Raw genomic sequence first — 25,752 nt, 5'->3', positions numbered from 1 at the left:
TGGTCAGGCTGGGATAGTGCTCTAACTTCTGACTCTGTTATAGCACAGGCACTAATGACACTTGGTTAAAGCTGCAGAAAATTATCTACCTTAACCTCTTGTTTTCTTTCTCCCACTTCCCAAATGTTTTGCCTTTTGGTAATATACATTTTTTGCATCGACGCATCTGATGCACTTGACTCTTCAGAAATCTAGCAAGTGGTTAAGCATCTTCTTTTACAGATCAAGAGTCTGAGGGAGGCTCAGAAAGGTTAAAGTCTTGATTTATACTGATTGCTCAGGCTCCGTTGACTTTCTCTTCAAATGTCTTTCCCACTGGGCATTTGACTGACATCCCTTTCCCTAGAGCTTAAGTGCATGTGCAAATAGGCACAGCTGTTTTGCAGGGAGGGGAGGTGGATCAAGGAAAAATGAAGTGAATATACCCCTCTGAAGCACACTGCCAGCATGCTTTGCCCCCAAAGGATGATGCTTCTCCTCTTGGGGTCTCTTTGGGATGAAGCACCAAGAGTGCTCAGGCGTCTGTTTGCAAGTGTGACATCTTGTAGTGCTGCAAGGTGAAGGCCCTTGTAATGAGTGGCTCGAATGAGGCAAACAGTAATGAGTTGTCTAGGGATGGTTCATCAGCTCCTGCCTAGCAGAAGGAAAACTGTCACTGTAATTTGTGCTTACCTAGCTATAAAATTCAGTTGCATCCTTGAACTCAGTTGCTGGTTAAGATAAAGTTCCTCAGGTGAGACGGATGCCATTTGCACAGCGTTCTTAATTAGAAGAATTCATCATGAACATGGGCATCTTTCTTTTGTTAATATGGCAGGGGATAGAGGTTAATTACATCAGCAGATATGTGTCTGTTGTTTCCTATTTCTATGAAATGTAGCAGTCCTTGGTGTCTGCAGACAGAGATGAGGTTCCATATGACACTGCTGTGCTGCTGCTATTATGCTTTTAATTATTTAATGAATTACTGACTTTTGGGTTAAGGTAGCTCCACAAGGCTTGCTATCTGCTGATCAGGAGGTGCTTAAAACTTGCATATTCAAAAATTTATAGATCTGCAGTGATAAAGGGGAAAATCATGGCGTGTTTAAATTTTTAATAGCAAACCTCTCTGAAAATATGCGTTCTCCTCTCCCATACTGCCACTAGCAAAGGAAGGGATAGAGTGCAAGGAGATAATTTACTCTGATCATTTCAAAATCAACAGCCTAGTTTGGGGCACAAGTAGATCTTGCCATCCTGCTTCTCTCCCCTCTGTCCTCCCACCACCTCCAGTTCAGCTGACCAAGGGATGCCATTTTGAAAGTGCCTGAAGAAAAGAAAGTCCATTGGCTGTGAAGAACTCTAAGAACTGGAGATTAAAATTGCTTGTTGGGTTGTTGTGTGTGAAACCTAGCTTCCAGCACCACAGATTAATTGCTTACATTCAAGTTTTGAAGGGTCTGTCTCTCTTGCAGAGAATAATGCAAGAATGGCTTGCTGGCTCCAGAGCATGTAAGCATCATTTGAAATGCCTGCAGGTGCAGCAGGGCTCTCCTCTGAAGCTAGTGGGAACAATTAGACTGCTGGAGAGTTGGTTTTGGTGGGGTCTTTTGGCCAATAATCCTCACCTGTCTCCTCAGGGAAATTTTCTTTTAGCTGGTTTGTCTCCTTTCTTCCTTCCCCAATGGGTATCCCAGTATAAAGATATTGCTAAGAAGAACTGTTTCCTTCCCTTGCCTAAAAATGAAGTGAATCTATGGAAGCTGTCTCATGGAGACAAATTTTGTATTCTCTTTTAACTTGGCAAAGACTCTGCTTTCACCCCAGGAACCTTGAGAAGCAATACCAGTGTGGCAGGCAGAGGCAGAAAGAGAAGCCCACATAAATGAGTTACGGATAAAGTATGTTTTGAGGAGATCAGTGTTGTAGCAGCTGGGTACAGTCCACTGGGCCAAATCCCACTCTGGTTCTCACAGTAGGTAAAAGTTGTGATTTTCAGCTGCTTCTGTCCTCTAAGTACAAAAGTGAGGAGAACCGTGGTATTACTAGAGAGGAGACGAGTGTTTGTCCATGTGTTTAAGACCTGCTCTTCAGTGAGTGCTTTATTGCAGATGTTCTCTGCACACTCCTTGCATTTTTCTTTTGGCATTAAAGTGTTAAGAAATTTTCTTCATCCCCTTGTTTTCCATACTCTCATCCCTAACCCATGACATAAAAGTGTCTTCTCTGCCGAATACAATCGGATGGAAAGTCTTGCCTGGAAGATTTATTTATTTGAGCATGAGGTTTCTCAAGTTTAAGTGGACATTAAGTTGGAATTTAAATAAATATCTCAAAATGAAGGAGGGTACAGCAAGAATTTCTGCCTGTCCTTGTTCTCAAGTGTGCAGTGCCTGTCACTCTTAGAGGAACAGACTGTCGTGGAGTTAAGATGCTTGAATAGTCACTGACCTGTGGGCTGTGACGCCTTCTCTGTCCAGACCCTCCAGCCCCCACCCTGAACAGTTTCTGTGCAGTTTTTAAATGTCTGCTTTGCAGTCTGGGGGCCCAGACATGAATGATTTTAAGATCTGTTGCATGTCTGAGGACAAGAGTTACAGGTGCTTAGAATAGATAAGAATTGACTTAAAATAGGTAAGAATTCACTGACAACCCATAGCTTATTGGATTCCTCCATGCAAAATCTCACATACAGCACTGAGGATGAATTGATTAAAGTCCTCTCTAGAAAGTAGTATTCTTTAAGATGTGAATAATGTAAAATTGCCTTACTGGCTCAAAAAGCATAAAAATAGTTTAAAGTGGCCGCTGCCAGGCAGAGAATACTGTTATGTTCTTTTAATTATAGGACAATATTTTCCTTAAAATTTTAATCCAAGTCTTTTGTATCCTTATGGTGAATGGAAGCAGTTAATTAAACACTTTGGGTTTAGAATATGCAGATGAAGGACTTGGGTAGACCTGGAAGTAGGTGCTTTATGAAGCTGTTTCCTGCTTTGCAGCTCTCCCTTTGAGCTGAGATGGAAAGGAAGAGTTAATCACTTCTCACGGTCCCTGCAAGACATTGCTGTGGTCTTGTGAACATCATTGATTGTGCTCTCCAAAAGATCTCGCTGGGGCCATGCAGCTGGAAGAAGGGATGGACAGCTGTGGTAGCTTGCTGAAAGAAGCAAGAATATTTGATTTAAGAACCTGCAGACACTTACTGCTTCTCTTGCTCTGTTAAGGCGCTGATCTTATATTTTGCTCTGCAGGTTACCATGAACAACTGTGCCATTCCTCCAGATTTTGCTAGCTGCCAGTAGGGACAGTGCTTGGGAGGTCAAGAAACACAGGAGGAACTAGTCTTACTAAGACATCCCTCCACCTGCCTGCAAAAGATGGTTGTTTTCCCTTGTCCCTGGGTACTGCCTCCTTTCTAGGCAGTGAAAGAGGCAGAGGCTGAGCAAGTACAACCCTGTACCAACAGGAGATGGGAGCTCTGCTAGGTCATGAGAGGCCTGGGGGCAGAGGTCATCTGCCAGTAACTGGACTGAGAAGACAATGAGGCACATGAGGTGTATTTGAAAGGAGCGTGGATGGAGACGGGAGGAACGAAAACCAAGTTGGTGTCTACCAGATGCTGGCTGTGGTCCCTGAGGAAAAGCATTTTTGCTCTGTGGCCACTGATTTTTTGTACTCAAGGTTAAAGCACTTGGGCAGAGGTGAAGACACCCTCTGGGAATATTTTGCTTCAGATGGTTTGACTGCAAAGGGATTTCTTGTTGTTAGCCTGGTATTAACCAGGGGCTATGAGAGGGATGATGACTCTGACTTGCCTGGTGTCATGGAAGTGTGCAGTGAAGTGTGACATTAAAAGAAGTTGAGGGAGTTCCTTTCCCTCTTGCTTTAAAACTTGGTGCTTAACGCAGGTTAACATGGTGCTCTGGGAAAAGATCAAAGGGGTAAATGTGTGTGGGAAAACAGAGGATGGGGGGTGGGTTCTCTACATATGCTTTTGCCACTTGCTGCCTCCCTCTAGTTTATTAGTAATTTGGGAATTGGTTCTGGTATATTGTTCTTTACTTTATCACGAAAGGAGTCTGTTAAAGCCATATTTGATGGGTGCTGGAGTACTTGTATGAGCTGACATCTGCTAAGATGTTGTCAGGTTACAGATGGTCATTTGCTGGGGTTGCTGCACCCCCAGCTCCAGTTCGGCACTGAGTGGAGGGACCAGGTACAAAGGTGCCATTTGGACTTGCAGCCCTCAGGTCATCTCTAAGGTCTGCTGGAGCAGCCTTGCTGGAAATATCCTTGCAGTTTGAGCCAGTGGCCTAAATGCTGGCTCCATAACCCAGAGAGTGAATACTAACCTGGAGATAAAGTCTCACGGACTCTGACTCAGTGCATCTAAGTGATATGGAATGGGAGAGTTTGGAGAGAGCCAGGCAGGATTGATAAAGCAAGCTAATTTGGAGGGAAAGTATATTGCAATGTGAAAGATAGGACCAACTTAATTTCCTTGTGCTTTTTCCTCTGCACTTTAGACTGCAGAGAACAGCATCTATTTAAATATCCCTGTAGTCTTTCCTTACTTTCAGATGAGGAAAGAAAGGGACAATAATTTTTTAGGAAACCTGAGGTGTGGCTATGTGCACAGGTTCTGAACTGAGTTGTTTGGGAGATTTGTTATCTGGGAGATCTGTTATTTGTGTGCATGTATATTGGCACCCTTGAGGTTCATGTGGCAGCCCAGCTGTGAGTGCAAACTGTAATGGTATTTCAATTGTGATAACTTCTGGAGACTTTTTTACAGTACAGAGGATTTTTGTCATCTCTGTACTTTTATTTAAAGTAGTAATTCAGATCTAGTTTCTTCTACTGCTCTGAGGGGTACAAACAAAACAGTGTCAAGCTATTTGGCCTCCTGAGCAAAGTCGCTGGAGGTCAGAGGGATGCCTTCCTGTATCTACCAAGGGAACCGACATATCTACCTAATGAGAGACAGTGAAGTTGTAGTACCTCAACCCATGAGATTTTGTTAGATGTTTTGGTGCTCCCAAGTTAGTGACCCTCCTTTGAAATACATATCTCTTTTCTCTTGACACCTGTCATAATGTCTCAGACCTGGCACAGTAGGAGTTGAACTGTGTGACACTAGTTAATGCAGAGATATAAATTGCTGTTACATCACCTTCGCCACGGTGCGTGGTCTGTGTCAATTGTCTCTCTCCAAGGAAGCCATTTCTGAAGCAGTCCATCACATGCTAGAGTTAGGCTTTTGGTGCAGGACATCACTTACTTTCTCCAAAAATAAACAGGCTTTCTTCCCTAATCTATGATTAAAAATCAGTGGACTTTTGAATGATACCTTTCTACTTTCCTTTAACAATTATTCATTCTGTTGTTCACATGCCTGACAGATATGTATCAACCACAGGCCTTTAGCATCACAGTACAAACCTCTACTGCCTGCATTTGAGGACTGATTATTCATTTGCAGGAACAGTACCAGGCAGTTATCCTCTGCAAGCTGACATACAGAAAGGGGTAGTATGCAGTCCTAGCAAATCAGGAGGGTAGGTTTGCAAAAATTGCTCCATCTTATGGTGGATGTACTTTACAAAGATTTGATACTGTGAGGCAGTTTTCTGTTGTTTAACTGCGAGTTTCTAATGAAAAATGTGCTGCTAAGCTCTTCTGTTCTGCCTAGTTGAGGCATTGGTTGCTTGAAGGTTCAGCTTTCCCAAATTACCCAAACATACCGAATGTTTGGCTCTTTTTAAAAAAACGAAAAAAAAAAAGGCTTCTTGCAAAAGGATACCTTTCTGCTTCTGGAGGGATTCTCCCTTGGCTATCATTGACTCTGAACATGACCACATTTAATTATGTAATTATGTTTCATCTTTTTCCGGATTCCCTGGAGTAGCCTGTGAATGACTTGCTGAAAAAACAAGCTGTTGACCAATGTATGTTATGGAAGTTCTGGAAAATACCCTTATGATTAGTTGTATTAAATCTTCTGTAGATCCCTACTAGACCCTGGAAGTAGACTTCAGCATTGAAGGAAAAGGTGGCTTTACATTATTTGTGCTGGTCTTGTAAGCTGCTTTTGGCTGAGCTGTTTAGGGGAGAAGCTGAAAGTGGATGCTCATAACATTCTGATGATTTTTCTGAGAAAAGCTAATCACAAGAGCTCGCCGAGGAGGTAAGGAGGCAGAGTAGCATGGTACTCATCAGTGTGGATAGGCAGCAACACCATGCTGGGTGCAGGCATCAGGAATGGCTTTGGTGAATGAAGTGGGCAGAGCCCTGCAATTGCAGTGAGGTGTGAGGCAGGAGCTGGGCGTCTCTCAGCCCCCTGCTCCCAAGTAGCAGGCCCCGCCGTGTCTGCAGCACACCGTGAGTATTAATTTCCTTCTCACAGAACTGGGAACTGGCTCTGTTTGCACTGGATAAAAACCTAGCTTTAAAAAAAAAAACCCAAAAGCAACAAAACAAACTAAAAATTACTATGGTATTGCTAGGGTAACAAACATCTGAAAATGCAAACAGATCTCTGTATCAACTGCACGCTTGGGCTTTATAGCCTGTGCCCTGGTTGTTGTATAGTCAGAGACAGAAATGATGCTGTAAAGGGAGAACAGCAGCAGGTTTATGATACCTGGGATCTTTCCAAGTATGAGATCTACTGCTGCCTCTGAGGCAGGCTAGGAGCAGTTGCAGGCTGTTGGTATGCATCTGTCATTGCTCGTTCACTACCCACCCAGGCAATGAGAGATGAAGGGCCAAATACACTTCACAGCACTGTTATGGCTGAGCAGAAATGGCCGATTATGGGATCGGTGTTGGAATATCCTGTATTTTGAGTTTAAGAAAACCTTAGCCTCTCATTGGGTTTTGGGGGGGGGCTTTGATTGGTTGGAGAAGACAAACTAATTTTGCATATAGTGTGTCATTCGCAGCTTCCAGCAGCACACTCAATGGCAAGCCTGGGAGAAGGCCAAGGGACCTCAGCTTCTTCCCTGGCATGGTGTTTAGTTGTATGTGCAGTGGTTCTAGGTTTTGTTTTTTCATTCTTGTTTTCCATTTTCACTCTGTTATGGGCAGCATTAGAATCAATGAAGAAGGAGGGGAGGTCCCAGCAGCAGAGAGCTTTGAGTTTCTGGCTGAGGTGGAGCAGGTTCTTCCAAAGCACCCTTAAAGCATCGGGTGTCTTGGTAACTCAGCCACCTTCCCTGCCACATGCATCTCCCCAAAAATATGGCAGCACTGGGCAATAGGGCAGGAGGAAAAGGGAAGGAACTTTCACTGGGTAATTATGGAGGTGTAAGGGACCTTGCTATAACTATGAAGGCTGATGTTAGGAGAGAAGACGACCTGTCCTGAGAAGGCCTGGCTTTGAAGAGGAGAAAAGACCTTGAAATGCTGCTTCCTGAAGGAGGTCTTGTTTCCCTGCAGCCCTCTCTGAGGGATGATCCTGAAAGGATCCTGGCATGTGAAAAGGAAGCTGCCTCTTGTAATGCAAGGATTTCTCTGGCTTGCTGCTGCTCCGGCTCCCCTAGGGATGAAGCGATTACAGGGAAGCAAGGGAAGAACTCCAGGGAGCTCAGTCGCCTGTGTGAGGGCACGTGTTGGCATGTAGTTATGCACAGTCATGCCAGTTAAGGCTGGTAGTGGACATGCATGGTAAAACTAGCTTTGTGCTGTAATTCGGAATTGCCCTATGTGCTGAGTTCTTGACTCTACAAGCTTAAATATGCCTGTTAATACTGGTTTGGGATGGAGGGGGCAAGGGAGAGAGCTGGATGAAGTAATATGTATATTGACAGACAGTGAAGTGCCTGTCAACTAAGGCAGATAAAGTCCTGAAAATGTGCTCCTCTAAAAGATCAGTACATCTCTCATCACTGGTTTCAGAGAGGCAGAGCAACTTATGTTGCTTAAACATCTGTTAATTACAGAGAAAGATTTAAAGATGCTGTCCTGGCAATTGGCTGGATCCTGAGCAGTGAATGTTACTCAATGGGCATGAGAGCTTCTGTGCATGCTCTGGCTCACACCCCGTGGCTGTAGAGGTCTTAGTGGGAGCTGCCTTTGTGCTAATCAAAAAAAAAGATTTGAACCATTAAATGCCTTTTATTCGGTAGGAGGTGCTGCTCTGCTAAAGAGTTTTATTCTTTATTGGCGTTGGGTGTGTTGCTGGTCAGACCATCAGCAGTGGCAGCAATAGACTGCCACTCTACAGGGCACACAGGTGAATGTATTGCCTGGGCGCTGTTGCTCTGTAGCCCTGTCACCTTCAGACTTGTTATAGAATACCTTTTACATTCAACCAGCTACAGTAAGAAATGTTTATTACAGACTGTGTAATGCAGAGTTACAATTTAATTTCTCTTTCACATTCACCTTTTTTCATTTAAGGGTAGGCCTCCCGCATCTTGTTCCCTCTCTAACAGTTCTTTCAAGTCTTTTGGTGGCTTGTTTTCTGGTTTGTTTTTTTAAAGTTTATTTTGTGATATCTTTGGTGCTGCTGTCCCCACACTTGTAACCATGGCTCTGCTTTTGGTTTTATGAATTCTTTTTTTAAATCTGCTTTGAAGAAATCTGTCAGCATTTCTTTTGTTCATGTTTGTTCATCTCCATGTTCCCTTCTGGAGCCAGAAATGCTAAAACCCAACACGAGCGAGACAGAAATGTGAAGAATGTCTCATCATCTTTTTCTGTTTGGGAGAAGATGAATTGCATTCAGAGTCCATGTCTCTATTAAGCTGTATTGCATTTAACCTTAACCTTGCCACCACAACCTCCAGCTAGAAATTTATACATTATTTGTCTTCTGGGTAATGAAGGCTATTTAAGAACATATTAGTTAGAATGGTTTTTAAACACAAGCCATTTTCCAGGGCAAATATTTGTAAGAAGTCCAGTCTGTTAAACAGTTTGATTTTTTTCCTATAGGTCATAATAAAATCATGAGTGTGAACAACTGAAAGGTAGTGGAAAACCGGGGCCTTGATGAGTACTCTGTGTGCTTGTATCCCTCTGTTTGTATTTTTGTTGTGGCTGAAATCCTGTCCTGCTGATGTCACTGGGAATTTTGCCACTGGATTTCACTAGTAATTTACAGCACACTTAGATTTTTACGTTGTGTTCTTCTGAACACAAACAATGCCTCTGTGCTTCGTGGTGCTCTCTGTAGAGAGAAGCAAGCAGAGCTCATCCTTGTGAGCAACACTGTGGTTTTCATGGAGCTGCGACACGACTGAATGTGTCTAGGTTTTATTTTTCGTTCATATTTAGGAAGGCTGCTGAAGGCCCAGGGGAGATTCTTTGGCCATCACATCGTTGGTGGCTTTTTGGAGCCATGCTCTCTCTGGAGAAATAAATCTGCGTGGTAAAAAATGCACCTGCCTGGTGCTCCTAGGCAATGGGAGGTGGTAGCTGGGCTGCTATGCTGCCCAGATGTGAATGGAGTTCACTCAGTCCTACTGGTTATACTCAGCTGTCATATTATGGAAGAAGATAATTTAAAAAAATGATGGAGCTTGAGAAATGAAAACTGTCTTCCTTGACAGCATCAGTTATACTCACACAACACTCCTGGGAAGCAAAAGGTTAGGGGCACAGCCACAGCTATCAGAAACAGACACCCAAATTTTTCTTATGACACATGCATGAACTTTTAGTTTGAAAACATGCTTGCAGGGTGAAAACTGCTGAGCTGGTGGCTGGGTTGTGAGCCAGGTAGCTGTGGTGAGGGCTGTTAGGAGTGCAGTCTTTGTGTGGTGTGAGGAAACTGGGACTGGACTGCAGGGCTCTGGGAGCCTTCTGAAAATGAAAATTGGGTCAAAACTCTCACTAGTTGAATATGTGGAGAAAAATGTCAGACACATCTTTTAATAAATGAACTCAAAACCAGCAACTCCCCAAAACTCCTGATCAGACTTATAGTTTAGGCAGGCCAAAAATGAGCTATAGCCCAAGGTTTCTCTAGTGGTGTTATTGCTGACCACAAACATTCAAGTATTACAAAACTTGATTTTCAAATCAAATGTCCCTTATCTTCACCATCTGGGTTTTCAATTTCTAGGTATCCACCTTTTTCTCTTCTGCAGCTGTGAAGGCAAAAATTATCCCTTTCTTCTGAAAGCTGTGAGTTCTCCTAACAATATAAGCCAGAGGCTGCATATTTACAGGATGATCTTGCAATGTAAGTCTTGCAACAGAACTGTTAGCACTCTATGTGCGGAGTCAAGTGATGGCTGCCCTTTCTGGGCATTGATGGGGATTGATGGAGTAATGGATTTTAAAGATCCTTGCTGGTCATTGCAATCATTGACTTTATTTTGCCGCAGTTTGCACCTGCAGAATGAGACAAGTGGCCGTGTGAGGGACCGTGGCACTTTGTGCATGGGGAGAACTGTGTTTCCGTGAGCAGTGAGTTTGGCCATACCTGTCCTGGGTGTATTTCAAGAATGCCAGATGCGTGCATTTTTGTGATGCCCACTTCAATGGCTGTGCTCTTCCTTATATGCCCAGCTCTTTCTTGATTGACAGTGATTTAATGGCAGAGCAGAGAGGCTGCTGAGGAGGCCTCCATTAATAATGTGATTGAAGTCTAGAACGACAGAGGCCTGCAGAGCGTAATACTGGGGTTTTCATATTTGACAGGCATATATGAACCCATTTAATGATTCTTCATTGGTATGTACCATCCTTGATTAAATTTGCTATTGTGGAGGCGAATTTAATGCCTTTGCAAATGGAGACGCAAGCAGGAGCAGAGCATGGCTCTGAGGTCTTGTCAGTTCAAATTGATTGCTGAGTCCTGGAATTGGAGCAATGCAGTAACTGAAAAATTAATTAAAATGGAATATCATTTGGCTTCTAAACAAAATGCCAACAGCCTGGTATTCTCAAATCTTCACTGACAAATAGACCATGAGTTTTTCCACTATTAGAAGACAATGTTGCATGCCGCAGGGCTGAATCCATGGCAGAGAACATCTGAGTGAACAAGGTCTTGTGCAGAAGGACTTGTTTTTGCAATAAATTATGGGTGCATATGCACTGTCGCTATTGTCACTACAGAGAGAGTACCAGCAGAGTCCCTGGGGATAGATCTCATGTCTTCAAATCTCTGAAACACAAGTCCACGTTGTGAGCTGAAGGTCATTCTTGAACTTCTCTAAGAAACCAGGTCATGATTCAACAGCAGCATATTAAGTCACTCTGTTAAATGCCAGTTTGGTTGTTGGTTTACAGATGAGTTGCATTTTCATATTGGGCCTGGCTACATCCCAACCAATGGGTCCTGCCAAGAGCCTTTCTGTGTGGTATTCAAAAGCTAATGTGAGGAAGAGCTGTGTGGAGCATCATGGTAAATTACCTGACTTGTCAAGGTTGTGTCCTACCCAGGTGTTATTTCCTGGGAAGATAAGCTCTGTGCAGGCTTTGGGGCTGTGGGCCAGCCTCCAGGAACAGCATGGTACTCTAGCTGGCACAAAGGCAGGAGTGTGACTCCCTGAGGCCAGTCTGCCACCCGGCTTGGTCTGCAGGATGTGCCGTGCTTCCCACCTGCATGGTGCAGGTATCTGTGAGAGGCTGTAACAGGATCTACCTGGTGATTAATATGGGGAGAGAGGAGAAAGTTAGTGCAGAACTGGATAATATTCAAGATCATGACTGTGTGAGCAAGATCCACTAACAAAAATGTTAGGGGAAAACCAAATTCTTTCCTTGCTGGAAGATGGGGAGAAATTCCTACCTCCCGCTGTGGGGCTGGATTTGTCCCTGGTGGGGGTGCAAAATGTCCCCTTGTCTTCCTGGCTCAGCTGTGCATGCACACATTATTTCTGTAGAGTGTGAATGTTGGTTAGTTGCAAAACCACACCATTTTATTAATAACTTTCTGATCTCCATTTAAAGCTCTAACTCTTGAGGATGAATGATACCATATGAATGGTACTTCAACTTCCTTTCTCTAGCCTTAGCAAAAAGCCCTTACAGCATGATCTTGAACGCAAATAAAATGAGTCCCAAGCTTAATCTAATTATATATTTTAATGCTTTGGGTGAGCAGTGCCTGCTCCTCAGTGCTAGCTGACCTCTGGTCATCTCTTAGCTAACTAGTTCACTGCTGACTGCGTTAGTGGCCTGTGAGGTCTCAAGTTGTTTTCTCCTCCGTGAAAATATCAGTGGTGGCATCTGTCGCTCTAGACAGTTGTGATTAACTGGGAGGAAAAGGCTGAATGTAGGTCACTTGAGTTCAGAGGGAATAGATTAGTACGTGAGCGCAGGAGGCACATACACATTTTGTGTTGGTGCAGACAGTGTAGGCAGGGGAGTGGGCATAGAGAGATGCAATTTATGTGACTGATATGTTTAATGAAGACCTAGGCCACCCTCATTTGAACTGTCTTATTGGCTTCATAGGTGCTACCAGGTAATCATGAGGACACCATTTGTCTTGATACAGAATGCTATAAATCAGGGTTTGGGTAATGTCTAAATGGTCACTGGGCATCTAATGCTTAGAAGACAGTTAACAAAACATTGTGCCTTTTTCTTCGTTTTAATAATTCAAAATCACTTGGAAACCAGGGACATTTTTACATATTTAAATGTCTCTAAAGACCAGGACATTTTTCTAGAAGAAAAAGTACAACTTCCTATATTGTCTCTTTTTTTTTTTTCTCTGAAGGCCCTCAAAACACACTTTTACAAACTGTGTATGTATAACCTTGAGCAGAGCAGTATTCCTATATACATTAAGTAACCTAGATGGATCTTGCTGAGGAGGTTTGCTATGTGATACTAAACAGATGTCTGAATGCAGACATCTTCATGTCCATGTGACCGTCATTTCTCTGTACAAAACCTTAATTCCCAGAGTCACTATGTCCCTAGCTCTACCCACTGGGATCTCTTTCTGACAATGTGGCTGTTTTGGTGGGGGTGGCAGCATGAGCTGCCTAGTCCCTTAGGTATTCAAAGAGTGTGCTATCATGTCTGTCTTCTCCCTGGCACCAGATGTTGTCAGTGATGTTTATGGATAAAGAGGTATGCTTGGAAAACAAGGGCTGTGTCAGGGAAAAAGAACCCCACAGACCTCACATTCCCCTCTCATGCTGATACTCAGTAATTTTGAAGACCATTCCCTCACTATTTTTGAGGGCTTTCTCCACATTATTTTTCTCCTGGAGAGAAATGCAAAAGCATAAAGTTTTCTGTCATCAAAAATGGGAGTGTTCATGTCACAACAAAATTTGCCAAATAGAGTAAAAATGTTTTTACTTTAGGGAATGAGATGAAGAACAAAAGGACACAGAAGCCAGATACGTGTGTGTCTGGACATGTGGGTGTTTATACAAAATCAATGTATGTGAATGTCATAAATACATTAAAAACAAAAATTGTAATATAATTTTCAGTTTTGCATAGTGGACATCTGTGTGCATTAGACTTCAAACCGAGAGAGGGAATAGGCCTTGGCAACTGCTTCATCTTCATCTGGTTTTCCACAGTCTGAGCAGGCTTATTTCCTGAGAGCTGTTTCGAAGAGAGTGCCCTCAGGCATCTATCTTTGAAGTCCTTTTGGCTTCCACTGCTTTACTTTATTCAACACTCCTAAAACCAAAAGACTAGAAGGATGCCCCAGGGCATTACGTCCCCTCCCTCAAGTTATGGGCAATGTCTTCCTGCCTCTGGGCAGCTGGGCCAGAAGACTTTGCAGGATCCAGCCCTTGCTAACAGCTTAAGGTCTATTCAGGATTACATAGCTGGGTCAGAGATGGGCATACTTTATAGAAGTCATCCCCTGATATATGCTATATCTGTGTATGCTATATGTGTTTTGGCCAGCTATAGAGCATGTAACATAGTATTGTGCACCTGTCACATGTGATGTTGTGTAATAAATTCCAGCTTCTCAGGTTACCATTCTACAAAGAATATACACCAGGACTGTATTCAGAGGGGAATCCAGGTAGGCATGATTTATGCATGGACTGCTAATCTGCATGAGGGTGGGGAGGGGTTAATTCATGCTGAAGCCGGTCACTGCACGTGGAAGTGAGTTGTTTGCCTGCGGTATGATGCTGAGCTTGTATAACCAGCATGGCAGTGAGTACCCTGCACTCTTATGGGGCTGCTGTCTGCAAAACGAATGAGACTGAAGCGTGCTGTAGTTCTGGTGCTTGTGCACTGTGTGTTACTTCTGGCTGTCCTCCAGTTGTCAAGCCATGATGCTTTTCATAACTTTGGGACCTAGGCAAATTGACACAGATGTGCTTTGTGGAAGCCTCCCTCCCTTCTGTAGACAAGGACATGCAGAATCAGGATGAAATATCACAAGAAGGATGCTTTTCCACAGAGTCACTAAAGAGATGGCCAAGTCGGATCATTAGGCAGAGGATACATGGCTGCTTCAGAAGCAAGGCTGAGTTCTTAGACATGAAAGCAAGGAGCTGGGACCATGGTAGGACAGACACCACCTTTCCATATGACGAGAAGTTGCATGAGGGTAGTGGTAGGTGAAGGTGTCAGAGAACCACCGCTCATGATAGACAGAGGTAGTAACTTAATTGCTCTTGGGTTTGTGGTTTTTTTGCTGCTCCCCCTGTAAACTTCCTCTGCACTGTTTTCCTCTCTTGTATTGCCTTCTTTCTTCCCCGAAAATGCCCAGAAGACCAGATTGTCAAACCATGGCAAGTCTGCTTGAAAGATAGTAGCCAAGCCTTATTTATCAACTTGCTGTTGTGACCTGTAAGTCAGCAACATCCTGTTTCTAAACTCTTCATGCTAACAACCCATGTCTGCTTGTCGCAGACATCGGAGAGTGTGATGTTCACCTCATCCAGACTGTAGGCAATAACATGGAAAACACTATGCCATCTTCTGTGTCTCTTGGAGGAGGCTCTGAAAGTAGCATCCAAAAATTGATGGGTGTGGGGAGAACAATGGTGTAGAAACCAAACACAGAAAAATAATTGCTTCTCCTTTCTTGCCTTAAACAGGATTTCCACCTTTTCAGGCCAGATGCTTGAGGATGCTTTCCTTGTCAACAGCTCAATATCTGGCAAAACTATGCGGGAAGAACAAAGTAGAAAATGTTTTGTGGAAACCCATGACTTCCTAGCCATGAGGTAGGGATGGAGAGAAAGGGTTTCTCGGATCTAAACCAGAAGTGAGCAGAGATGCAGTCTTGCAGAGCTGGCAGAGAATTGCTTCTGCATGTACAGAAGGCAAATGCCAGGAGACAGTGGAAAAGAATTAGGGAGGTGGAGTGGCACATTGGGTGAGCAACAGTGTTGGAAAGCAAGCCCCAGCAGACTGTCCCTGCTTCTCACTCCCACCATCCCTTGGCGGCTACAGCTCTGTCGCAGGGCCTCGAGAAACCCTGTGAGCTAGCAACCATGGCCTCTTCTCAGAGGGCACTGAAAATAACCTCTGCTGGGGGCCCACCACTGGTCTTTGCAGCCTAATTTGGAACTGGCAGCAGTCCTCAAGATTGTCCAGTACTGACGGCAGTAGAAAATATTTTGTCACCAATTAGCTGGTGTGGGAGCTAATCAATTCAAGTTGCTTTACTGCTTCTCTTGTGTTACTCCGGTTTGTGCAATCTACAAACAAAACATTCAAATCAGTCTCTGAGCTTCGCAGTCATCACTTGCACTTCTTGAAGAAGAGAGGTGGTTCTACTTAACCATGGTAATTTTTATTAACATTTCATAAGAGAAGTTCCATAAGAGCATAGTTCTAAACCACATTTAAAATGCTTTACATGGTTAAAAAAAAAGGTATGAATAAAATAGGCCTTGTGCTGTCAGGCACAGCCTTTTTGAGCAATTTTTTTAGAGAATTATACAGGCTATTTCATGAGACCTAACTAGAGCCATGTGCCCACTGGGATCCCTAAACCCAACTGGAAACGCAACACACCCTCTTGTCAACAGGCATTCAAGAGATCTTGCAGGTTCAGCCCATCAAGAGTAGCTTGCTCACTGGGCAAGCAGGATCTCCTGGGAATTTCTTGGGAGTTCCTGCAGCTTTCAGTCCTGCCCTGTCTGTGCTCTGTGCCATTCACAGCCCAACCATGTGCCAGCATATGGGTTATAGAGCTGTGCAGCTCCTGTCTCTCTAGCATCCCTAAGCACTGCTTCGCTCGGCAGCATCTGATTGCTGTTGGTGGTGCAGTGCTGTTCTGTCCTCTCTGGGACTTGACTTTAGGTCACTGGGACAGTGTATGGAGCAAGTGGAGTGAGCCCACAGAGAAAAATTTCACACTGAGCAGGCCCTAACAGCTCGAGTGTGGTTTACAGAGGTGACTTGGCCATGGCCTTTGCTTTGAGGGAAGAGGATTTGCTCAGCCAGCAAGGCTGTATCTCTGCCCAACAGGTTGAAGCTGGGATTAAACCAGTTCAGAGGGGAAACCTCTTCTGAGGGGAGTTGGACCTGTAGGGCTGGCTGGGAGTGAGGTGCTGGCAGGGTTGGGGACCAGGGTAGTGGGGGTATGTGAGGCTGTGGCAGTGGGATAAATCAAAGGCGGGCCTTGAGAGGGAGGAAGGTTTGGTGAGGTTACTCCCTGGCTTGCTTAGTGTCCATATTCATCAGCTAGACCTTCCTGGTCAGTTCATCCTTCCAGGGAAAGACATTTACTGGGGATGGCTTGTAACTGATGCTTTTCTGTCCTGGGATTTGACAGAGTTGACATAATCATGAAAATGAGCTTAAACTAAAAGAGAAGCATGGCAGCCCCCTGCTCCATTTGCTCTACTAGTGCTAAACACTTGTAAGAAGGTATGTAAAAGCTGCAAAGTATATGTCCCATCACATAAAACTGCTGTTGGACTAACTTCACAGTAACTGTAAAATCATTAATTGCACTTCCTTTGAGAGTTTTGCATACCTTACTCTAGCTAAGTAATGATTCCTCATGGCCCCTGGAGTATAGTTAGAATTTGGCCAGGCCTGCTGTTACCAAAAAATATCTAGGGACCCTAAAGTCCTCAGCTGTTCTGGTTTTAGTGGCTGTTGGTTGGAGCTGCTGTATCTGTGTCTCGTGGCAGACAGTGGCAATGGACAGAGGTGACTGGTCTTGCTTTTTTACAAGTGATCAGGCCTAGAGGAATATCACTGTGCTAGTCAAAAAATAAGCCTCTCAAGGTTTCACAGATGTGCATGGCACTAATTCCTTTCCCATAATCCCTCACTTACAAAGTTAATTTTGCTACTTAAATAGTTTCTTGTCTCTTGAACCATATAAGAATGTGCTTTCAACAGCAGAAGAGCAACTCAGTCCATTCTGTGGCTGAAAGGGAAAAGCATATGTGAAAATGAGACATGGTGAAATGAGATTAAAAGGTTTTCAGTATTTCCTGAAATTTTGGTATGTGAATTGTATTGGAGGTCTCAGCAATGTTTGGGACAAACTTTAATTTGTACAAACTACTTTCCTATTCCTATCTTAGACACTCATGTTTCCAGTGCCTGTTCAGCTTTATTTCTGCATTCACCTAGCAAATTTCTTTTGGTCTATCACAGAACATCAGTCAGAAGGAACTGGGTTCTTCTGCTCCCATAACTCCCACTTGTTGTTCTAGTCTCAAGCATGGGTATACAGGGTGTGTAGCTATGTAGAGAACTTACAGGTATGAACTGTCCTGTTGATGTGGTAAAAGTTTTAACTCTGCACTCAGCTGTACATAGCGTGCCTTTAATATACCCAAAGCTTGTTGTGCTTATATTGACTCTTCCTCAAGTGGGAGGTGTTACTGTAAAGAGAGAGGAAACAAGGGGTGGACATCAGTCCTCCTCAGAGGGTTTGGCAGGGGACTCACTACTAGTTCGTAGAGAACCTGTGCTTCTCCTGCCAAGTATGTTTTCAGTTAATACTGAAAAATGTCCTGTAGTCAAATATCTATGTTCTAGGAAAAGAATCTGATAAAGCAAGTCAGTCCTTGAAGATAAGCTTTATATTTACTTTGTCAGGCTTGTTCATAGCTGTCAGCTCCACTCGGGATGGTATTTGCTCTCTTCTCGGGCTTTGCTATTGTGTGCTTTGTATTGAGCTGTAATATCTAGGGCTTTTCTGAGGAGCTACTACCTTGTTGTTTCTTCCATGTTTTACATTAGCGCACACCTGATGAACTGCAGCGGTCTGTGGGGCCTTACTGATTTTTATTTATTATTTTCAGACCTTTTCCCATTTGTTGAGGTAATTTTGAATTCTGATCCTGTTCCCCAATATGTCTGATACTTCTGCTGTATTTCCTATGGATTTGATAAATGTACTCTGTCTCAGTATCCCAGGTGCTTATGAAAATATTGAATAGCACTGGATCAGAACTAACCCCTAAGACCTGTTCTCACCATAGCCCTTCTGCTTTGACAGGAAACAGCTGGTAATTCTGGTCTGATGGCAGCTTTCCAACCAGTTTCACCCATTCTGTATTAGTTTCACCTAGACTATTATTTCTCTAGCTTGCTAATGATGTCTTACCAGCCCCTATCAAAAACCTTTCCAAAGTTGTGATGTATCTACTGCTTCTCCACACCCTTAAGACTGATTACACCATCACAGGAGAAAATTAGGTGGGTCTGACATGATGTGGTCTTGACAAATCTCAGCTGGCTCCTATTTGTTACCTTGTTATCATTTTGGTCCTCACAGATCCGTTATTTGATTACTTGTTGATTACCTGTTAATTAGCTCTCTGTCTGGAAACTGAAGCTAGGACCTCTGAACTATCATTCCCTCCCCAACCCTCCTTTTTCCCTGTTTGAAGAGAGCACGAAGAGATGCTGGCTGAGATAAAAACGAGAAAAAATGAGAAATGTTTTTAACTGACAATTAATTCCCAGTGCTCTTTTGCTAGTTTTAAAATTTGATGTACAAGTAACGCGAGAACCGTAGTATCTAGGGGAATTACTGAACCCTGCCATGGGGAGCCCCTGCCCTTGCAGTGCCCTGACAAAATGGCTCCTGAAGGCTTGTTGCTGCTTCCAGCTTTTTGCACAAGGTACATGGCAATATAAACCAAAACCAGCTGTTGTTTTTCCAGGGCTTGGGGAGACAGAGATAAGTAGTAAAGGGCAAGCGAGTGACTGCAAAATATTTAAAAGCACATGACAAGCTGGGCTTTTGCTACAAATCAGTGTTGTTTTGTAAGGCAAGAGGAAAAAGAGAAATGGAAGCTAAGCTTGACAAAATGCCCAGTTTGAATTAAAGAAGGAAAACATTTCAATTTCTGGAGGCACTAAAGTAATTCTTTTCCTCCTCGTGCTGAAAATATGATTTCAAGGGGGAGCCTAGGCAGCAGGCTGTGAAACTAGCCGTACAGATAACTGAGCCATTGCCCTAACCCATCAGCAAGCCCAGCCTGTCCCAGGAGGATGATGGCATCCCTTGCGGAGGGGCGGCAGGGCAGGGCACTCACTGCCTGGAGGGGCGGAATGGAGGCAGATTTACTTGCCAGAGAGTGCCTATGCAAGTCCTGCACTAGGGTAAATCCATACACAGCAGCTTGTTTGTGCACTGGTTGAATAAGTTTCTTTGTGTTGAAAATAGTGGCACTTTTTTCCTCCTTGTGAAAAGACATTTCCCTCATTCTTGTATGGCAATAAAAGGAAATCTGACCATCAGGCTGACTTTGGCTGTTTTAGGCATAATTTTATGGGCCGCCTTCAATTTTTTTCTCACTTCATTCATCTTATCTCCAAACTGAATTGTCCTAATGTTTAATTTCTCTTCATCCTCCAGTAGCTTTCTTCCAGAGACCAGTTTGACAAAGCTTGCACTCTGGCCATGGCTGCTGAGCTGTCACTGATTTTGTATGACTTGGCAGGCCAAGTGCGGGATTTTATTGAGCTGTCTGTGAGGATGCTTAGATCCTGAGTGGTCATGGTTCATTTGAAATCCATCAGTGTGCATGAGTAGTTCAATTTGTTGCTTCTAATGTTCATTATCTTGCACTTGTCCACAGTGAATTTCATTTGCCATCATCTTACCCAACTGTCTGGTTCTCCTAGGGCTGTCTGCATTGCAGGGTAGCCCTTCTCAGAGAAAGGTGCAGAGACGTTTGTTTTCTAAGCGCTCTCTGGCTTCAGGAATTTGCTGTGGTGCTGTCTCTTGAGTTGTTTCCCAGCCCATTTAGATGGCTTAACCAAAATGCTGTGTGATACTGGGGACAAGTCCGTGGTCTCTTGCCCTCTAAAACTCCTAAAAGGAGCCTTATAGCAGAGGGAGAAACTTAATCAAGCCTAGTATTAGAGGGTATCCAAACTATTTTGTACAGAAGGACCTCAAGATCTGGGGACTGTCCAGCGCTTTGGATGAGATGTGCATGTGCTGGCATCTGCCTTTTGCAGCAGTTTTAGGGAGCTCCAGCATTCCTTGGCTGCTGGGAGTGTTTTATGGCTTCTTCATTATTTGTTCTATCAAATGGCTACCACAGACAATTTGTTAAACTACTTGATTGTATAAACAATCCTGCTTGCTTTAGAAACTGCAAAATATTGGCTTATAGGTTGTTTCTAACCAAAATCTCACAACTAAAAGTTCAGTATGGGCTAGAACTGTGCCTGTCCTCCCTCCCAGTGGCCCTAGTGAGTGGTTTCCAGGTGCTGGCATTCCACTGACTTTGTGGCCTAGGAAAGCTAGAGGAAAATAAGGAGAGAAGAGGGGTGGCCCAGGTGTTTTAGCTCTTGCACAGGACTGGGGACTGTCACATGCAGCTTCCAACTTTATCACAGACTTCTGTGAGACTGGGCAAAGCTGGACAAGGCACAGCAGGGAACCTGTTCAATAAGCTGCCTTTGTGTTTGTATGTGATGGTGATTGCTGAAAGGCTGAAACCGTTTTTCCTCAAAACACCGTCTTTCAGCCACATTGGTTGGAGGCTGCTCTCAAGCCCATGTTGCCTGGAAGGGCTTCCAGATACATGCAATCTTGCATGTTCTGCATAACAAGTGCTAAAGGGAATTTGGCTCTGCCTGTGCTATCAGGAACAGCAGCTTTCGTCCCAAACTGAGTCTGTAAAGATAGTGAAGCCTTCAGTTTTCTTCGGAGAAGGCATATATACCATATAACACCATATCTGTGAAGGTTTCCTGCTTTCCAAGCTCTTGCCTGACTGCCTTCCCCCATACCTGAGCCACTTACAGATGTATGGCAAACAACCTGTCTTAGTGTATGTGTGTCTGAACTTATTACCTGTGTCTAAACATGAGTTGGCTGTTCTCCCTGATGCTCTGATGCTTGTCTCTGCTCTAGATGACAGGGGCTCCCCAAAGAGAGAAGAACCCAAGGAGGGGTTTCGATGAAAAGGCTTACTTGTCCTCAAAGCTGCTGAAGGCTGGAGAAGACCCCTACCACCAGCACGCTTTTAATCAGCTAGAGAGCGACAAACTCAGCAGTGATCGGCTCATTCGGGACACCAGGCACTACAGGTACCGTGCAGCCCTTGCTCCAAGCTATGGCTGCTGCTTGGTGTGGGAAGTCCACTGCCCTCCTGTCTTGTTCCACAATGTTGACAAAGGATAGTTTGGGTTTTTCTTTGCCAGTGTTGGTTCATTACCTCACTGTATTTCATGGTTAATCTGGAAAGGTCTCAAATGTGCAGAGACCCTTGACTAATTTGGTCCCAGCTTGTTGCTTTTCTAGCATCTCTTCTCCCAGGTCCAAGCATTGTCTTGTTTCAGTGCAGACCCTCCATTGCAGCTCAGATGGCCCATCTGACAGTTGTTTTTTGCACAACTCCCCTCACACTCATGGCTCTTCTCAGCGACCCTTTGTCTTGGCTGGCATTGTTGCAGCCTTGCTTTACTCTGGCATTCCTCACCTGCTGTGCCCTGGCTGTGTGAAGCTGGTTTGGTGCCTTCTTTCCAGCCTGAGCTTTATGGCTTGGATGAAGGCTGCTAGGGTTGGGACAAAACTAACATGTGAATACACTGAATATTTCATGGCTTGCAAAGCGTTCATCATTCTGTCCTTGTTTCACTGGGAGTGAATTTATTCTGCTGATTAAACTCATCTTTAAGTCAGGTAACTATTTTTGTAGTTTCTGGAGTACAAAGATAATGTCATACCTTGAAAACTGTAGGTTTTGTAGTGATAGGATACTGTAAAACAGCCTACTTCAACAGAGTAAAAATAGAAGCAAACCAACCATGTCTGAAATGCTTATGTATCTGGACTGGAACCTAGACCCTACCTAGGGTTGCAAAGCAACGCTTCACAGCTGCTGGGAATGGAAAACCAGGCATCTAACTTGATGGAAACTGAAAGGGATGTCAGCAGTCATGGAGCTTTGCGAGCCTGCCATCAGGGCGCTTTGCAAATGCAAGCAGCTGGGTCTTGGGTTGTGAGGTGAGAGTCTTGTACTCCTGTTCCCTGGTACAGTACTTGGGATTGGCTTCCTAGTGACTCAGAGGCAGAGGTGCCGTGTCCTGCATTACTGACAAGTCTCCCCGCCATGCAAAATTACTGTTTTCTGTTAATTTGCTGTCATGTTCTGGCCTACAAACAGCTCACTTCAAAGGTGAATTATTTTTTATTTTGATTTGTGGTAGCATGCAGAGCATGCTTTTTGTGAAAAGCTTCATTCATGCTCTTCAGTCTGAAGAACAACGTATATGTGACTCCCTGGAAATGTATGGCCATTTCAGCCCCAGCTTTGCAAGGATTCCCTTCAGCAATGGGGAGTCCAAATCAGTATATAATCAGAGCAGATAAACCTATTTCCATGTTCCTTCCCTTTGCAGAGATGGCAGTCTGGGAATGAGGTATTTGGTTTTGAGAACCTTGTCTTATAGCGTTATTGGAATGGTTGCTGGGATGGCAGTTTAGGATGAGGACTTATTTCAGGTGGTACAAGTTAGATGTGGTTTGAGGAAAGCCCATCCTTGTATCATAAATGGACCTGGCTCTCTGTTTTAGGAGCGGGGACTCAACAGGTCACTAACATGTCACTTTTTCTTCAGGCAGCCAAGCAGAGCTTGGCATACATGACTCCACATCCTACAAGCTCCTTCTGACCTAGCATGTAGATGTTTGTTTTTTTTTTGATCCAAAGCAAATAGAGGGCCAACTTTCAAGCACAAACTTTGTCCTTGTCTTCTGTAATTCTCTAATAATGCTGAGCTCTTGGGAAGACTTCCCCAAACAACACATACACCAATTTCTGCTGCTTTTCCACTTCTTGGTGCCTTAGTACATTTTATATGCATTACGTCATGGAGTTATCTTGAAAAAACAATAAATGTGGTATGTCTCCTGTCTGGTCTCAGGTTTTCCACTTTAGTCTTTTTCAAGGTTTCTCTATATATTTGAAAATTGCTTCAAGGAGCTGCTGTCCCATTAATAAAATGTTGCAATGAAAAAGTCATAAACCAGTAGGATTGAATGTGATAGTAAAAACAGTAACAGTTTAGTAATAGCCATAAAAGAATAGTAAGTAAATGCAGAAGTACAAGTAGTGGCTGTTAGACTGAATGTGTCCCGGGAGGGAATACGATTCAGTTCTTTGCATGGCTGTGAGTTGTTAAGAACACTAGGCCACAGTTTCAGGTGTGAGCTCTTCATCAGACACAGAATTAGTGCAGACTGAGTGCTGTTTAACACTGGCTGGAAGTTAAGAAGGCAGACGCTCTGGAGGAACGGATCAGCCCAAATCTGCTGTTCCTAGTATCTGCCAGAACTGGATCCAGGATTCACATCTGAGAGTTCTTCTCCAAGAATCCTTGTTCTTTACAGGGTATGAGTAACCCTGATGCAAGCTGATCCTGAGTTAATCCTTGGTTCTGAGTATGAGAATGAATGTATGTACCTAACGTTGCAAAGTCAGATGAGAAGGTGGGAGGAATTGCTTTCCTTTGCCAGCTGAGGTATTAGTGTTGAACCTTAGGAACTCCCTGATGCAGATCACAACACTAGCTAGTGTTTTCTTTTCTGTAAAGTCTGATGTCCAAAGAATTTGAAATGCTTTATACAGTGATGCCTGGGTGTACCAGGTCCATGCATCCTTAGCATGTGCATGTCCTGTGCATGAATAAACAAGATTTTACATGAATCACAGGCAAACCAGGGACTAGAGTCCATGATGTTGAACCCTTGTTCCCCATGAAACCCACATGCACTCCCTCAGCATGCAGCATTGTGAGTTTAGGTACACAGCCTCAAAACTTTGCCTTTCAACAGGCATAGTTCTTTTTAAGCTCTGCCAATCTTGGTGCAGGGACTGCTGAGGCCTCGCTTGCTGTTGTTTCTGGTTTTAGTATATTATTCTCTTCTCCTTTAGAAATTCTAGGTACCTTGCTGCAATGGCTGCTTCTGGGTGATGTTTGGCTTACAATTCTGCTTTCCCATGTTGCAGATGCACTTCTGTACGCTATGACACAGACTTGCCAGCTACCAGCCTCATCATCACCTTCCACAACGAGGCACGCTCCACCCTGCTCCGCACGGTGAAGAGGTGAGTTCAGTTAGGGGTGCTGCACCCAAACGATGGTGCCTGAAAGGGCACTGGTGGAGGGATAGGCATTTTCCAGTGGCTAGGCAAGCAGGATGGCTGCAGTCTCCCAAGTGCTTGTGATCTGCACTTGAGCTGGCCCACTAGATCAGTCAGGGTCTTGGATTGGCAGTGTGGGCGTATCTCCAAAGACAAGAACATATTTGCAGTTGTCTGCTGTATAGTCCCCATGGGGGGAATCATTAGCAGCAGGAAAGGGGCTGCTGGGCCTGTGTCCACAGGTGGGAACAGTCTGTGCAAGCTTTGTTTGGAAGCGTGAAGGGGGAACCAAAGGGCACACTGTGGGCTGCTAGATGCAACTGAGCAAAGGGGCTTGGGAGGAACTGTGTTTCATAAATGGGAATATGCAGCCAGCCCCCTGCTAGAGCACGCGTTACAGGAGTGACATGTTACTGGCTCAGTGAGGGCAGGGGACACAGGTCACAAGTCTTTCAACCAGAAAGTGATGGACTTGAAGTCTCCTGGAGACTGAGTCCTTGTGGTCTGAGCAGGTGCTCAGAGTCACTTGCTGGTAAACAGTTGCTGAACCTGATGGCCCACCAGACCCTTCCTGGGGCTTTGTGCAGAGACCCTTCTGAACCTGCAGGCCGCTTGCTATCTTGTACGAGTGTCTCCTCGTATCTGTGTATCATCAGCAGTGGCCAAATCTAACCAAGTAAATAGGTGACATAGGGCCTGTCAGCATCCCCAAGTAAATGGGAGCATGCAATTATCTGTACCACAAGGCAGTGTTCCAGCTGCTTCTTCCCTTCCACATCGCCCCCACAGAATGAGGGAGGCTCTTTCCTTTTAGTTTTCACACACACAAAAAAATGTCCTCTGCCCTCTCTGACTTATCAAGTAATTTCTCAGAGGGTCCCTGAAACCTGCAAGCAGATCCAGGAACAGCCTGTGGAGGCTGAAGGAATAGTTAATTGTCTGGCTAGAAGGTTGAGCTAATGGTGTCACTAACAGGAATGCATTATTCAACATCACTACTTCTTCCCTTGTCAGATCGTGTGGGCCTAGAGAAATGTGCTTTGTGAATAAATAACAGGCTTTTTCAAGTTGGCCTTATGGCTAGAAGGCTGGGTTTGTCTGCCAGGTTTGGTGCTACTGTGTTTCCAGAGACCTGTATATATTCTGTTATCACATTTTGCCTTTTTACCTCTCTCATTTCCTTTTCATGTGAACCATAAAATTAGTTCTGCAGAGGCACTGTTCAGAAAATTAGCAGATTTGTTTGGAACCATGGTACTGCTAGGGCAACGGGAGG

The 25,752-nt window shown here is 44.2% G+C and overlaps 1 protein-coding gene across 3 annotated transcripts in view; it reads left to right on the top strand.

Moving 5' to 3' along the window:
• GALNT16 (polypeptide N-acetylgalactosaminyltransferase 16) overlaps positions 1–25,752 on the top strand; it is a 74,913-nt gene that overhangs the window by 6,605 nt on the left and 42,556 nt on the right. For all 3 annotated transcript variants that reach the window (XM_075103103.1, XM_075103102.1, XM_075103104.1), the window contains 2 exons: positions 21,242–21,417; positions 24,342–24,440. In XM_075103103.1, the coding sequence (XP_074959204.1) occupies positions 21,242–21,417; positions 24,342–24,440 (275 nt within the window). The remainder of the gene's footprint in view (positions 1–21,241; positions 21,418–24,341; positions 24,441–25,752) is intronic.

This window comes from Phalacrocorax aristotelis, chromosome 9 (assembly GCF_949628215.1).
Source record: "Phalacrocorax aristotelis chromosome 9, bGulAri2.1, whole genome shotgun sequence".
NCBI lineage: Eukaryota > Metazoa > Chordata > Aves > Suliformes > Phalacrocoracidae > Phalacrocorax > Phalacrocorax aristotelis.
Note: the sequence above shows the minus strand (reverse complement) of the source record. Positions and strands in the feature narration are given on the sequence as shown.